General features: G+C 34.4%; 3 protein-coding genes across 3 annotated transcripts; 2 read left to right on the plus strand and 1 right to left on the minus strand.

Moving 5' to 3' along the window:
- Window positions 1-595: 595 nt before the first annotated feature.
- On the plus strand, window positions 596-2175 carry LOC116348577 (beta-1,4-N-acetylgalactosaminyltransferase bre-4-like). The gene is made up of 6 exons (XM_031779613.1): window positions 596-747; window positions 879-1397; window positions 1459-1581; window positions 1651-1746; window positions 1809-1938; window positions 2012-2175. Exons 1-6 carry the CDS (start codon window positions 623-625, stop codon window positions 2048-2050), a joined length of 1032 nt encoding a protein of 343 aa, XP_031635473.1. The 5' UTR covers window positions 596-622; the 3' UTR covers window positions 2051-2175.
- A 1434-nt stretch (window positions 2176-3609) lies between these two features.
- On the plus strand, window positions 3610-6197 carry LOC116348579 (beta-1,4-galactosyltransferase 4-like). The gene is made up of 7 exons (XM_031779615.1): window positions 3610-3625; window positions 3792-4174; window positions 4260-5108; window positions 5187-5309; window positions 5669-5764; window positions 5848-5977; window positions 6058-6197. The coding sequence occupies exons 2-7, from the start codon at window positions 4032-4034 to the stop codon at window positions 6097-6099; spliced, it is 1383 nt and encodes a 460-aa protein (XP_031635475.1). The 5' UTR covers window positions 3610-3625; window positions 3792-4031; the 3' UTR covers window positions 6100-6197.
- On the minus strand, window positions 6087-9084 carry LOC116348578 (glutactin-like). Its single transcript, XM_031779614.1, has 10 exons — window positions 8985-9084; window positions 8710-8850; window positions 8173-8473; window positions 7677-8059; window positions 7427-7604; window positions 7091-7180; window positions 6921-7030; window positions 6742-6857; window positions 6422-6639; window positions 6087-6357 (listed from the first exon to the last, which is right to left on the minus strand). The coding sequence occupies exons 1-10, from the start codon at window positions 9054-9056 to the stop codon at window positions 6206-6208; spliced, it is 1761 nt and encodes a 586-aa protein (XP_031635474.1). The 5' UTR covers window positions 9057-9084; the 3' UTR covers window positions 6087-6205.
- Between the last annotated feature and the right edge of the window lie 4412 nt (window positions 9085-13496).

Consider the following 13496-nt stretch of genomic DNA (forward strand, 5'->3'; position numbering starts at 1 on the left):
AAACGCAATTCAAACGTAATTATTATAGTAAGTTTTTAATTTGTTGAGAACATTCTTGTTGGGGTGTCACTCACCTGCTAATTTTCATGTTATCAATTTTTTCTTAGTTTGAACTCTTGTCTCGCTTTAAAAAAAAAATCCCGCAAACCGGCGAGGGCGTGAGAGTTACATGAAATTCTAATTATTGCCAGGTGACTTGGTGAATTAGGAATATGCATTAATTATATGTGGCTGTAACTCTTCTCATACGTCTGCTTCTAACTGTAATACATTGTTAATGCATTCAAAGACAGCGTTGGTGCGAGTAAATAAATATGTCATTAACTTTTTTTATTGGTGTTTTGTAAAAACTAGACGATAGTTGAATGAAAAATGTATTCTTCTCAAATATGAACTCATTTTCAAACGGAATCATTTTGAATTTAACACGAGATCAATTTTTATATTGAAAAATATGTTTTATGAGTGCAATATTCATACCTGCCGAAGCTATTCGATAAGATCTGTTGCTGCTGTTTGATACTATGACGCGGAATACGTCATCATAGTATGGAATGGGTTTGTTGATTAAATTCATTGACGATTGTGCGATCGAAAGACCAAGTTGTTTTGAATTATTGGTATGCTCGTGAATATTTTGAGAATGAATTGGAAATTATCATGTCAACAAATTTTAAATTGGCAAAAAATTGTGATTTTTGGTTTTATTTGTTTGTTAGTCTATCAGAAAATTTTTAAAAATTTGGGGTAAGAACTTTCGCTAATAAATTTTCTTTTTTTTTTTTGTTCTTCAACGCCAAACTTTACATCAAGTTACTTTTGTACAGAAAAGAAAAATGAAAAATTTGAAGAATATGACAAGATTTTTCTATTTTCAGTTCCTCTGATCGAAGTACCAAATCTTTATTGTTCGAAAATTGGCCATTTCATAGTGGAAAATCGCTATGTGCTGCAAATCCACCGAATTTAACTGGTGCAATTGATGTCGATTTAGAGGTCGAGTCCATTGAAGCAATTAACCAAAGATTTGGTCACCTATTGAAGCAAGGTGGATTTTATGCGCCAAAAAATTGCACCGCAAGACATCGTGTTGCTATCGTTACACCGTTTCGTGATCGAGCAGATCAATTACCGATCTTTTTGAAAAACTTGCATTCACTATTGATGAAACAACAGATTGAGTATGGAATTTTCGTAGTAGAACAAACACCCGGCCCCCAATTTAATCGCGGCACTCTCTTCAACGTTGGATTTGTTGAGGCTATGAAAATGAGGCGATGGGATTGTTTCATATTTCACGATGTAGATCTGATTCCACTCAATGATCACAATCTTTATACTTGCCCAACGAAAAATCCACGACACATGGCTGTTTCTATGAATACATTTGAATATGTGTGAGTAGACGAAAAGTTAACAATTCTAAATGGAATCGATTTAATCCATTTTTGCACACAGACTACCATATGATGAATATTTTGGCGGAGCGACTGCATTTACTGTTGAACAATTCAAAAAGATAAATGGACATTCAAATTTATTCTGGGGATGGGGCGGTGAAGATGATGATGTTTTTAATAGGTGTGTAATAGTGCATTTTTCAAATTTCAATCATAATTTTACGCAAATTATTACTTTTTCGATGCAAAGGGTCGTGAATGCCAACTATACCATCGAAAGGTATCCCAAGGAAATATCCAAATATATCATGCTTTCACATGATGTTCCGGATAGTAATCCAGATCGGTAATTATATTTTCTCGGATAATCGCAGTCAGTTTATACTTATTCATTTTTGTTTGTTGCAGCTTCAATGTCTTACACAAAGCCAAATTTATTTACAAAACAAATGGATTAAATTCAGTAAAATATCATTTAAAAAATCTTCAAATCAAACCAACATATACTTGGATACTTGTTGATTTAATTCCCGAAGAGGTACTTGTGTATTTTCGAACCAAAAATACAACTTTTTATGCAACTAATGTATCTTTTCAACATTCGATTTTAGATGGGCGGAGTATCAGAGCAACGATCTCGTATTGTATAAATTGCGGCCATTTTCAAGTGATGACCATTTATTTTACCTTTCATAAAAGAGAGACTGAGCCCCACCATGTGGGATTTCAAAGAAATTTGAAAAAAAAATTACCAAATAAAACTCTTTTATTTCAAGTGCCGTTCTTGTCTTATTCATTCGATAAACCTACGAAAACAGCTTTTCCAAGGTCATTTTTGATGAAATATGTTTTTCAAGTGAAAAAAAACTCATACACTCATCAGAAACGGTATAGGTATTGGCATGCAATTTCACATCGATGTCTGATAAGTAATATATTGGTATATTGATACTATTTTGAATACAGTACGCACTCACGCAATACTTGACTTACAAAACCACCTATCTGACATCAATTCCCTATTTTGAAAAATATTTCGAGACACTTTGCTCTTTCGAGATTTATTTTGTATGAAAACTCTCATTGGAAATCATTTTTTCCACATGGACACGGAAACCCCTGGTAGAACATACCTTTGGGTGAGGCTGGACAAGAAAAATTCTTTCTATTTTATAGTGTTTTTGTATATACCGTCCTAACTTTCAGACCGTACCCATGTATGTATGACTCAGCCATAGACTAGTGGTTAGCGTGCCAGGTTTGTGAGCATGAGGACACGAGTTCGATTCTCGGTCAAATTATTTCCGGTATTTTTCCACCGTGATTCGCTCAGGGATTATAAGTGGTTTAATGAGGAGAAATTTGAGCCGGGTCTCGGACTTGTGGAGTGCTTCGGAGGGCACTTAAAGCCCTCGGTCCCGTGTGTGTGCACAACAAATAATGGGTTCAGCATAGACACACGTAAAATGGAGTGCCTTTACGTTAGGTTGGTGTCTTGGATATGTCAAATATCCAATACGTCAACCGTAAAAAGGTAGTGCTGAACATTCCTACATTGAATAGAGGAACCCAGCGCCATCTGGAGTATGGTAGAGTTATGAGTGTTCACAACAACTGCAGTGAGTTGGGTCCTAAGTGAAGCAATGGTCTAGGCCCTGCCGAACAGCTATGGTCACAGAAGGGCCGTGCCGAACAGCAAGGGCGACTGTGCCGAACAGATGGAACCCCGGCAGTCTAGCAGCATCATAACTCAAACGGGCGTCTTGCAATAGGTAAATTAACCTGAGCAACGAGAAACTATGGATGAGTCAGCTTTATACTATTGGCAGTTTCTATCATAAAGAGGTTTTTCTGAACAATGAATTTGATATGTGGTATTTGTTCTTCTATAAATGCAAAAAATTGCCCGAAAATAATACTTTGAACACTCGAAGTGCGCAAAAGCTGATATCGAGAGTTGACTGTATTTAAATTAGAAGTAAAACAAATGTTATACCTTACTCGATACAGTTCATTTGTTGTGCTACAAAGCATCAGTTAAAGGTTACAAACACATTGTAAAATATACCAAAATTACTATTATTGTAGACACCGACTCCAAAATATATGGTATCAGACCAATTTTCGATTACATATTCAAAACATCAATTTGTCAGATACTAGTCGAGACTTGAAGCACACTACAAATCAACAACAACGTATATATGTGGAATGTAAACAATATGGTAAGTCTGTGTCTATTGTTCCAAATAACGAACGATATTATTATATAGCAAGCCCGAAAATTCATATGTAAATGGGATATTCAGAGTAAACAAAGTTGAATTCTAATTCATATGGAGCTTTGTATATGCCAACGTTTAATAAATTTTCGATCACTTACGTGTATAGCAACTTACTGCCAAATAGAATGACTCCGTCAAACGTGAAGAAGTAATACCGATTTGGCAGATAGAGAAAAATCTGTCGTTTTTGTGTGAAAAAGTACCCAATTAAAAGTCTTTGTTGATGTGAATTGACTTTTTCAACTTTAAACCATAAATTGATTGAAATTCATTTTAAAGCAACAAAAAAATCCAATCAAAACTTCATGTGAATACGATTTAGTGGTGAACGTGACAACATTCTAAAATGGCTTTTATCCGACGATTGCATCGGATCGAGATTATCATTTTGTGTGCCATTCTTATGATGCTCATTTTAAATTTTGTTTACTTTCAACGGCTTGAAGTTAAATTGGATGCAGTGAACTATTTATCGAAAATTCCAATGGGGTAAGTTCATTCACTCATATACACGTGTGTACGGAAGTCATGCACATTCTCACTAAATCAAATTTGTTTTCTCCAAAAACCCAAGAACATCCGATCGGACCAATGAATTTGAATGGCCATCGATACCAAATTCATTGGTTGAAAAGTGTGTGAAGAAAAAGGCAGTTTTTGGTCCAAAGCAAAAACCATCTGGAAATTCCTCTTTTACACCGAACAACTCTCACATTCATCAAATGAACGTCAGCTTAGATCGAAATTTGCACAAAAAAGCAATCTATGACTTTGACGACTACGAGTACAAAAATGTAATTGAACGACCACCGCTTCAAAACAATATCACTTTTGTACCATTGATGACCCCTTCGCCTATTCCATCAACTACACCAGAACCGGTAGTTAGAACACCGCCACTCAAAAAACCCAAAACTCAAGAAGCCGAAAAAAGTCAAGTATCGAAAGAAACCATGGTTTCCGAACCGGATATGTGTCCACAAGTTCCACCAAATTTGAACAGTGATATTCAACCGGATACAAGCGACGAGCCAATTCATGATATTGAACGAAAACTCAGCGAAATTGTGTATTCGGGTGGCTTTTATTCGCCATCCAAGTGTAAAGCACGACAAAGTGTTGCCATTATTGTTCCGTATCGGAATCGACCTGAAGAACTGGCCATTTTCCTCAAAAACATTCACCCATTTTTACAAAAACAACAACTTGAGTATGGCATTTTTATCGTCGAACAAACCGTTGGCACCATATTCAATCGGGCCATGTTATTGAATATTGGCTTTTTGGAAGCGAAAAAAATTCGAAAATTTGATTGCTATATCTTTCATGATGTTGATTTGTTGCCGTTGGACGAACGAATTTTGTACAGATGCTCTGATAATCCAAAACATTTGGCCGTTGCCGTTGATATGTTTGGAAATGAGTAAGGAAATGATACTCTTCTCAGAAGAGAGCTTTGGGAATCATACTTAATTTGATATTTTTTTGTATTTTATACCAGGTTGGAGTCACAGAACTCATTGAGCGGTGTATTAGCTGTGACCGCTAAACAATTCGAAAAAATGAACGGGTTTTCCAATTTATTTTGGGGATGGGGATGTGAGGATTTGGATCTTGCCAATCGGTGAGTTTGCCAAAATATTTGTTGAAAACCAACTAAGATCGAATTAAGCGGAAGACAATTGATTGTTGTAACTTCGATGGGTTTTTTGCTGTTCACAGTGTGTTTTTTTACTTTTCCGCACACACCACTATGTGCAGTGGGGTATTTGATACATGGCGAAGATCTTGGATCGCATGATATATGTTTCAATGAAAAGTTGATGTTAAGAAGGGTCCATCCACCCGTTAAGAAAGCATTACAAAGCGAAAAAATGGTTCCGCCTCGGCCATGACTTATTTTTTTTTTCTTTCAAAAAAAAACCCCTTTCTCACCTATATATGAATCCCATGCTCAAAATATCTCTCAAAATGTCTTTCCAGATTGAAAAAAGCTGGCTACAAAATTGAGCGATGTGATTCGGCCATAGCACGATATAAAATGATTGGAAATGCAACAGTTGAGCCCAATACCAAGCGGTAACTCAAAATTTGACTTTTACTTTTTATATAAATTATTTTAAGTTTAAAACCCCAAAATATCAACCCTGATTCAATTTCAGATTTGAGCTCCTGAGCGATGGTCCCAACAAATTCAATACGATCGGCTTGAATTCAATTAAATACACTGTTCAATGTATCGAAGAATCTCCAGCTTACATGTGGATTTTTACCACGCCAAAGCCGGAAGTGGTGAGTCCATTGAATTTGAAATTAAAATGATTTACCATTTTAAATGAAATGACTATGTTTCCTTTATTTCAACAAAAAAGCCTGGCACCGGAAGTAATGTGGAGCAACTAGGAATCAAGTGAACACTTTTCTTTTTCAGAATTTCACAGAATTTATTTGCAATTGTAGTTATTAAGAGTCTCAAATAATAATAAAATCATTCGACATCCTAAACTTTGAATCATCATCTTAATGTAAATATCGTGTCAAATTGGCGACCCAATCATCGTTCAACACTTTTGAATATTCATGTGAATTTTCCAATTCGGTGGAAAATTCGTCGGTGAACAAAGTTCCAACATTAAATGTTTCATTAATATGTAAATACGGGCCCCAAAAACCTAGATATGGAAAAATTGAAAGTTTTTGAAGAGCAACACAAAAATCGAAAAGTAGCTTTGGTACTTGTCATTGACGGCCAACGAAGTGTTGACGTTTTGAATTGCGGCGTGCCGGTTTCCGCAAATGATGCCCATAAATCAACCATATTTCGTGCCATTTCAGTATCAGCTGCATTCAAATGCGCTACTTTGTCCGGATATGGGAATAAATAAATCAAGTCGTCGGAATGACTGACGCCACCATCAAATGGATATTGCGAAATGTCTTCTTCATAACCAAATCTAATTCAAATTTATTCAAGAAATTGTCAAATTTAATTTTATTACAAACCATCTCTCTCAAAGCACCCGCAAGCGGATGCATTCAAATTATTTGCTTTTTACCTCGAATACGCGCCACGATAATCAAACGAATATAAATATGTTCGATTTGACATAAACAACCAATTCACTTGTGCCAATTGTAGGACGGGGTTTTTGAAACCAACCGTGCCGGATAACTAAAGAAAAGTCGATTAAATGCGAAAAATGAAAAAAATGAGAAAAAAATGTAAAAAAAATACTTCAGAAAATCCCGGAGCATAGCTTCGAAAATGGAAATTGTCGTTTTTGATTTGGACGGCAAATATATTTTTCACCAAATTTAACACCTTCTGCTTGTCGTCTGGCACACCTACCGGTAAAGGATATAACTCAAATTAAGCAAAAAATGTGAAAAATTCAATTATCCTACCCAATGCATTGACGGTGGCGGATATAAACTTATTTTTCATCAGCCACGCTTTGTTCGACAAAGACAACGAATTTAATTGATCGTAAAGAACTGAAACGGAATATTTTATATTGAGCTATTGATTTCACGAATGAAAACGATATCTTTTTCAGAGAATATAGGCAAAATCAAACAAAGAAAATACAAATAAACATAAGCCCAAAGGGTCTCGTTACGATTCTAATTAAATCAAACGTAATTTGATGTATGAAAAGAACGTCTAATGGAAATGGAGAAATAAGTAATGAGGCGACAACCAGTACCGTCTCGCCAAAAAATCGTATATAAATAACTCACTTCTCGTTAAAAATGATCCTTCATTCTGTACGACGCCGGCAATAAGCCGAACATTCTTTTTATAGAATCCTTTTCGCAATAACTCTTCAGGTGAAAATGGTAAGAAAAAATTTGTAGGTCCACCTACAGTTAAAGATTGTCCGCCCACTCGATTTGAGCCTCTTATCCGCTCTGCACTCTAAATTTAATCAAAATCGCCAAAAGCATTCAATTTTAAATATTCAGTGAAAATCAGAACATATAGAATTACATAATGTTCATTTGTTGCTTCAATCAAATCAAAAGCGTCCATTTTCATGAATGCCTTATTTATCTCATGTAACGATGCATTTTTCGGCACATTTGCTCTATGTGCTATGTCTTTGGCGTATGAAACTGGATCCAATGCAAACGACCATGGTGCAAAAACCGAACCCGAGTGAATAATCATTTGTTGAAATAAATTATTTGGCACCAACGGACTGACAAGCAGAGATGATGCCATGCATGCACCACTTGATTGACCAATAACAGTGATTTGTTTCGAATTTCCGCCGAAATATTTGATATTTTGTTTAACCCATTTTAACGCCAATAAAATGTCAAGCGCTCCAGCGTTTCCCGGAATTTCAGCCGTTTTTGTTGATAAAAAACCTATATATGGTATACAAAACAACCTTGAATTGTTATGAATTTTATCGCTGGGTTCATCAAACAATAAACACGCTGTGCGACATAGTTTAAATGATAACAAAAATCTTGTTTACCTAGTGCATTGAGGCGATAGTTTGGAACAACTAAAACAATATCATGTTCCAAGAGATACGACGGTGGATATTCGGCATTACTTCCCGTAGCGAACGTTCCACCGTGTATGTAAACAATCACGGGATGTTGAATGATAGATGCTCGAGTGTTTGATGGAATTTTCGGTGTAAAAATATTCATGTTCAAACAATCTTCAACGTCAATGGATGGTTGATACGATGTTTGGCGTTCGCCTTGTGGACAACTTTGACCCATTTCAACAGCATCGCGAATTAACCACGGCTTTTTTGCAACTGGCGGCTAAGTTTGAGAGAATATTTTTTGGTGAAACATTCTGAGAAGCTTGTTTAAATTCAGAAATAATTGAAAATTCTCAAAACTTTTAGAGAAAATATGCGAAGTATCTGATGCTACGGAAGCGACAATTTTAACTATTTTTCTTAGTTTTTTTCAAGCAATTTTTAACGAAAACACAAAGTTGCACTTTCATGGTTTTCATTTCAAGTCATTTTCTCAGGAAAAAAAACACTGTTTACCTTAAATCGTCTTTTACCACTCGGTGCTTCGGCATATGGAACGCCCAAAAATTCATAAATAGTTCGATTTGTCCATTTAGTCGATGCTGTTTTACCTTTTAACCACCCCAAATGCGGAATCCTCACAATTGGATCATTTGGCTAGTTTTGGACGGAAAAAAGAGTTACTTTGAATTTCTCGACTCTTTTGACTTTTTCGTGTACATATGCAAATGGAAAACTGCCGAAAACTCGAGTTTAGAATTAAAATTGAAAAGATCGAATTTCAAACTCACTTGAATATTCATCTGAGCGCTCAAACCGAGGAATGTCACCAAGCTCAAAATTACTTGATCAAATCCGTTCATCTTACTTCACAAACGTGTAATCTCATACTGATTGCAAAAAAAAGTTTCGTTGCGATAAATATCGCAATTAAAAATAAACTAGATAAATAGAAATGTGTGTCGAACAGTTTTTTTTTTTGCTGTCAAATTTTATTTCGATTACATTCGTTGGCCCAGATTCGTATGTTGATTAGATTACACAAATATGTAACATGTATTTAACATGTTGTTTGAACACATCAAAAATGATATACATTAAATAGCCCACTCTTTCGGTCACCCACAAATTTGTATAAAATTCACTTCAAATTGCGTTTTTTTGTTTAAATAAAATGGTTTTTGATTAATTTAGGAAATTCCATTTGCTGACATTTGAGCTATTTTTGGATGTTAATTGAATGAATTATTATTATTTGTTTTTTTTTTCGGTGGTAAAACAGATGTCATTTATGTACCCATCTAAATCAATTACGTTTCAATGAATAACAAGGCCGGTGTGCAAAAAGACACGATTCGCAACTGAATTTCGATGGCAAATAATTTGAATGAAAAAAACAATGTTCAATGTTTTGAACGTTACAATTCGGTCCCTTTACGCGCCGATTCTTTGAATGAAACGGAACCAAATTGATTAAACTGGGCTTCATTCAATGCTGAATTGAACAGTTCGCCTTCTCCATTCATGTGAAGTCTCAGCTCTCATTCAAAATTCAGAGTATAACTCAATGGTGGAGTCGCAGCACTGTTGTAAGTCGTCGTCGGATTTTACGTGCGTTTCATAATTAAAGATTCACAAAGGCAAGCAAAATTTAGAAAAATGAAATGGTGACTTGGCAATGGCTTGGAAAGCAATACAACAGATGAAAATCAACAAAATCGGCTGAATTCTCAATTAAATCACTGATAGCATACAGAGTGAAATTCCAGATTTTGTAAGAAAAGAAACGAGTTTGAGTTTTATATCAACGACACGTATTTTTGAAAAGTTCAATAACATTGAATGAGATTAAAGATTTGATTTTATTTCACCGAGGGACAAATGTCTGACTTTCACCAACAATGAAATGTGTTGAGTCTCACCATTCAAAAATCGACAAACAACTCCAAGAAATCTGTCTGTGATATAATTGTTTGTTCAAATAAACAGATTTAATTTTAAACTTCTTTACAAAATGTGACTGTATGATCTGCGAATTCATTCAATGCGATTACATAAAATAAAATAAAATTACGTTATTTTAACTTTTCCTCTCACATCACTTGATGTGCATGAAAAAGTGTGTTATTTTCATTCAAAATAAACCAATTAGTTCTTCATGGTTTGATTCACCATAAAAATGTATTTGTCGGAGGGGGGGGGGGAAAGTCGTACATATTTTGATAACCAGAAAAACCACTTCAGAAATATATTGCAATCAAATTGAATGGATTACAATCTCAAATTGAGTGCAAAGCACCAATTTAAAAGCATAATATTTTTGTAATTCAAATGATTGATCCCAATTTATGGGCATTTTATTAAGAATTAATTTAATCTTAATTTTTGAATGGAATTTCGAAATGCGATTACTCGATTTTATTGAGTGTGAAGTTTTATGCATGAAAAAAGCAACGATAAAATCAGTTCAATATACAGTATTCGCAATTTTTTTCAGTTATTTTTTTGCGCTCGTTGATCTTTCGCTAATTTACCGCATGAAATTTATTGTGGTTGCGGATTATTTATCAGACAAATAATAAAATTAATCATTTTGCTGTTGTTCAATTTTCATTATAGAATTTAAGTGGTATGAAATCGATACAAGTATATAAATCAGTAAAACTACTATTTTTCAGCTGAATTTAAAAAAGTTTTTTTAAAGAATATGCGAAAAAATCATTGAACTTTTTTTATTCGAAGAGAAGAAAATCCAGTGTTTGTACTTTTAATTTGTAAATGAGTAAAGACAATACAATTAACCAAAAAATGCCGATATTTTTCTGCTCATTCATGCATTCCGGCCCAAACGGTGTAACCCATGTTTCCATTACTTTTTTTCGGCTCAAAAAGTCAATTTTTGCGCTTGAATATATTCCGTTGCTAAATGTGGGCAGACACCACATCGAGAAAACGAAAAAAAAATCAAATGCCACTTTTTCACATTTGATATGTTTGCATGCCAATGTTGAAATTCGATGAAAAACATTACAGGAAAAAATAACGGTTTACATAAAACCAAACTCTATAACCACACAAATTTCTGGATAAATATTTCTCTCGTTCCAGCTCTCGATTTCACCAGTAGGCACTAGGTAACTATATGGGTTTATGCAATCGCGGTATACACAACTGCGATACCTTCACCCCGTCATTCATGTATTTTGTGTGCAATGTCCCACAACCGTTTCAATCGTAACAACGTAAATATAAATATGTAAATATTAATTTCCGTTCGCAATCGTTCGATAAAATTTTATTTATTTATTTTGGCTTCGATTCCGCAATATAATTTATAGTTGAGTTTACGCCCAAAATTGCATACCCGACTTCTCTCTATCTCCCCCTCTTTATACTTTTCGCTCTTTCTCTCTCATCCACTGGATAAAATAGATCATCGAGTGAACGCGCGCACGTTGGCACTTTGTGGTTATGCTTTGTGTCGCCAAACTGCATATTTCATTTCCAATGCTAATTACAGTTTTAAATAAATTGGTCGAAATTACGAGTCTACCACTCTCTGTACATCACCTCCTCCTCCCAATATCCGTCTCTTTCTAATTTATCGTCGCTCCAAAGTGACAAGCTTTTTTCAATGGTTAGTTCCAAAATGCACATTTTCAGAACACATATTTACCCGTAATAAATTTCCAAACACTTTATTTGCATACATTCAATTTAGAATATAAGCAGTCATGCTAAATATAATTCATGCCAAATAGAATTTTGGTAGCATTAAATATCGAGACGCATCGAAATGGAATCAATCAAAAAACCGTTATGGGGCAATTTCGTCGAGAAAACGAAATTTTATGCATTTTAATGCAATTGATTTTCGGTGATATTCACACCAAAACGTGACCAAAAACCGATCGTGCTACCGAAATATTTGATTATAAGCATAATCGGGAATTGTGTGAAAAGAGAGAGAGAGAGAGACTTTGAAATTAATTGCAGAGAGATTTTAAACCATTAGCAACATTGTCATTTCGAAAATTATATTCCGAATGAAAAATGATGAAAATGGAAATAAATTCATTAAATATGTAATTGGAAGCACGAAACAAAGTTACAATTAGAGAAAAATATTTTTCTGATTCAAAATGTTGCGTGGAATGTGGGTCACGGAAAATGGTTCAGCGACTCGAAATGATGCGTCAAGTCCAATTAAATGTTGAATTTTACCTTAAATTTGTCAATTTTTTGAATTCACAACTAGAAAAGCTACAAAATGAATAAAATGTTGAAAAATTTGCTATGGACACAATTTTGAAATGAAATATATTCAATGGAATATAATTTGTATTGCACCAAATCAAATAGCAGAGTAGATCAAATGAAATAAAATTTCAAATGAGTAAAATTGTAGGTACATTCACAGTTTATTAAATAGTAATTATATTCGAATTTCACATTAAATTGTGTCATCAAAACTTTCGTGGAACCGTGACAATTAACAATCAAATATGTGGTTGCAAATATACCGTAATAAATGTGGTTGCCTGGGGTCACCGCCAAAATGACGCTTTCATTTTGTTTAATATGTCACAGCAGTGGCACTTCTATTGCATGTGCTTTTGTAGCATCAAATGTAGAGACCAAAATTAAAATTATGGGCAAAAAGTGAATGGAGTTCTATCAAAATATTCATGATTTAAATGTGAAATTCAATCGACGAATTATAATATATATTTATTATTCAGACAGTACAGGATTTGATAAAACACATATACGAACGACATTCAACGAAAATACATGGAAGTCATCAAAACCAAATTACATAACGATACCAGAAAACATATCATACGATGATGAATTTTGTAGAAAAAAGTCGAGAAAATATACAAACTGACGAAAAAAAGTCCATTTCAAGTGCCGACCCTATAGAAAGAGCGACAGTTACAATAAAAGTAATCGCACATCCGTAACAGTTCTGTCTTCTTAATGTAATTCAGGCGCATAATAGAGTATGATCGGGAGAAGTAACAATGTATGCTGCCACTATAGCATATTTTTTTGATTTTTTCATAAATCAAATTCCATATCGAACGTGATGACATCAAACGATTTTTCATTTTTTTAATTGACCATTTTTAATATTATTTGCGGTTTACTTTGTGAATATCAATTTTCGGACATCAATTAGTTTAATTCGATTGGATTACTTCTGTCTTTGATTGCATTAAAAATGGTAAATGTATGTAGTGAAAGGCCGTCTATTTGAAGTCACCGGAGAACACACCCGGAAAGTCCACATAAAGTTC

This window comes from Contarinia nasturtii, unplaced genomic scaffold, assembly GCF_009176525.2.
Source record: "Contarinia nasturtii isolate CC-2019 unplaced genomic scaffold, AAFC_CNas_1.1 Cnas_scaffold_2545, whole genome shotgun sequence".
Lineage (NCBI taxonomy): Eukaryota > Metazoa > Arthropoda > Insecta > Diptera > Cecidomyiidae > Contarinia > Contarinia nasturtii.

Excerpts from the sequence above, each read along its gene's own strand:
- LOC116348577 (XM_031779613.1), top strand. The coding sequence starts at position 623 with ATGCTCGTGAATATTTTGAGAATGAATTGGAAATTATCATGTCAACAA. Across the intron at positions 1,398-1,458 it reads ATGAATACATTTGAATATGT|ACTACCATATGATGAATATT; the intron begins GTGAGTAGACGA and ends TTTTGCACACAG. Across the intron at positions 1,939-2,011 it reads TTGATTTAATTCCCGAAGAG|ATGGGCGGAGTATCAGAGCA; the intron begins GTACTTGTGTAT and ends ATTCGATTTTAG.
- LOC116348579 (XM_031779615.1), top strand. The coding sequence starts at position 4,032 with ATGGCTTTTATCCGACGATTGCATCGGATCGAGATTATCATTTTGTGT. Across the intron at positions 4,175-4,259 it reads TTATCGAAAATTCCAATGGG|AACATCCGATCGGACCAATG; the intron begins GTAAGTTCATTC and ends CAAAAACCCAAG. Across the intron at positions 5,765-5,847 it reads GTTGAGCCCAATACCAAGCG|ATTTGAGCTCCTGAGCGATG; the intron begins GTAACTCAAAAT and ends ATTCAATTTCAG.
- LOC116348578 (XM_031779614.1), bottom strand. The coding sequence starts at position 9,056 with ATGAACGGATTTGATCAAGTAATTTTGAGCTTGGTGACATTCCTCGGT. Across the intron at positions 6,640-6,741 it reads TATCGTGGCGCGTATTCGAG|ATTTGGTTATGAAGAAGACA; the intron begins GTAAAAAGCAAA and ends AATTTGAATTAG. Across the intron at positions 6,358-6,421 it reads TCGTTGGCCGTCAATGACAA|GTTTTTGGGGCCCGTATTTA; the intron begins GTACCAAAGCTA and ends TTCCATATCTAG.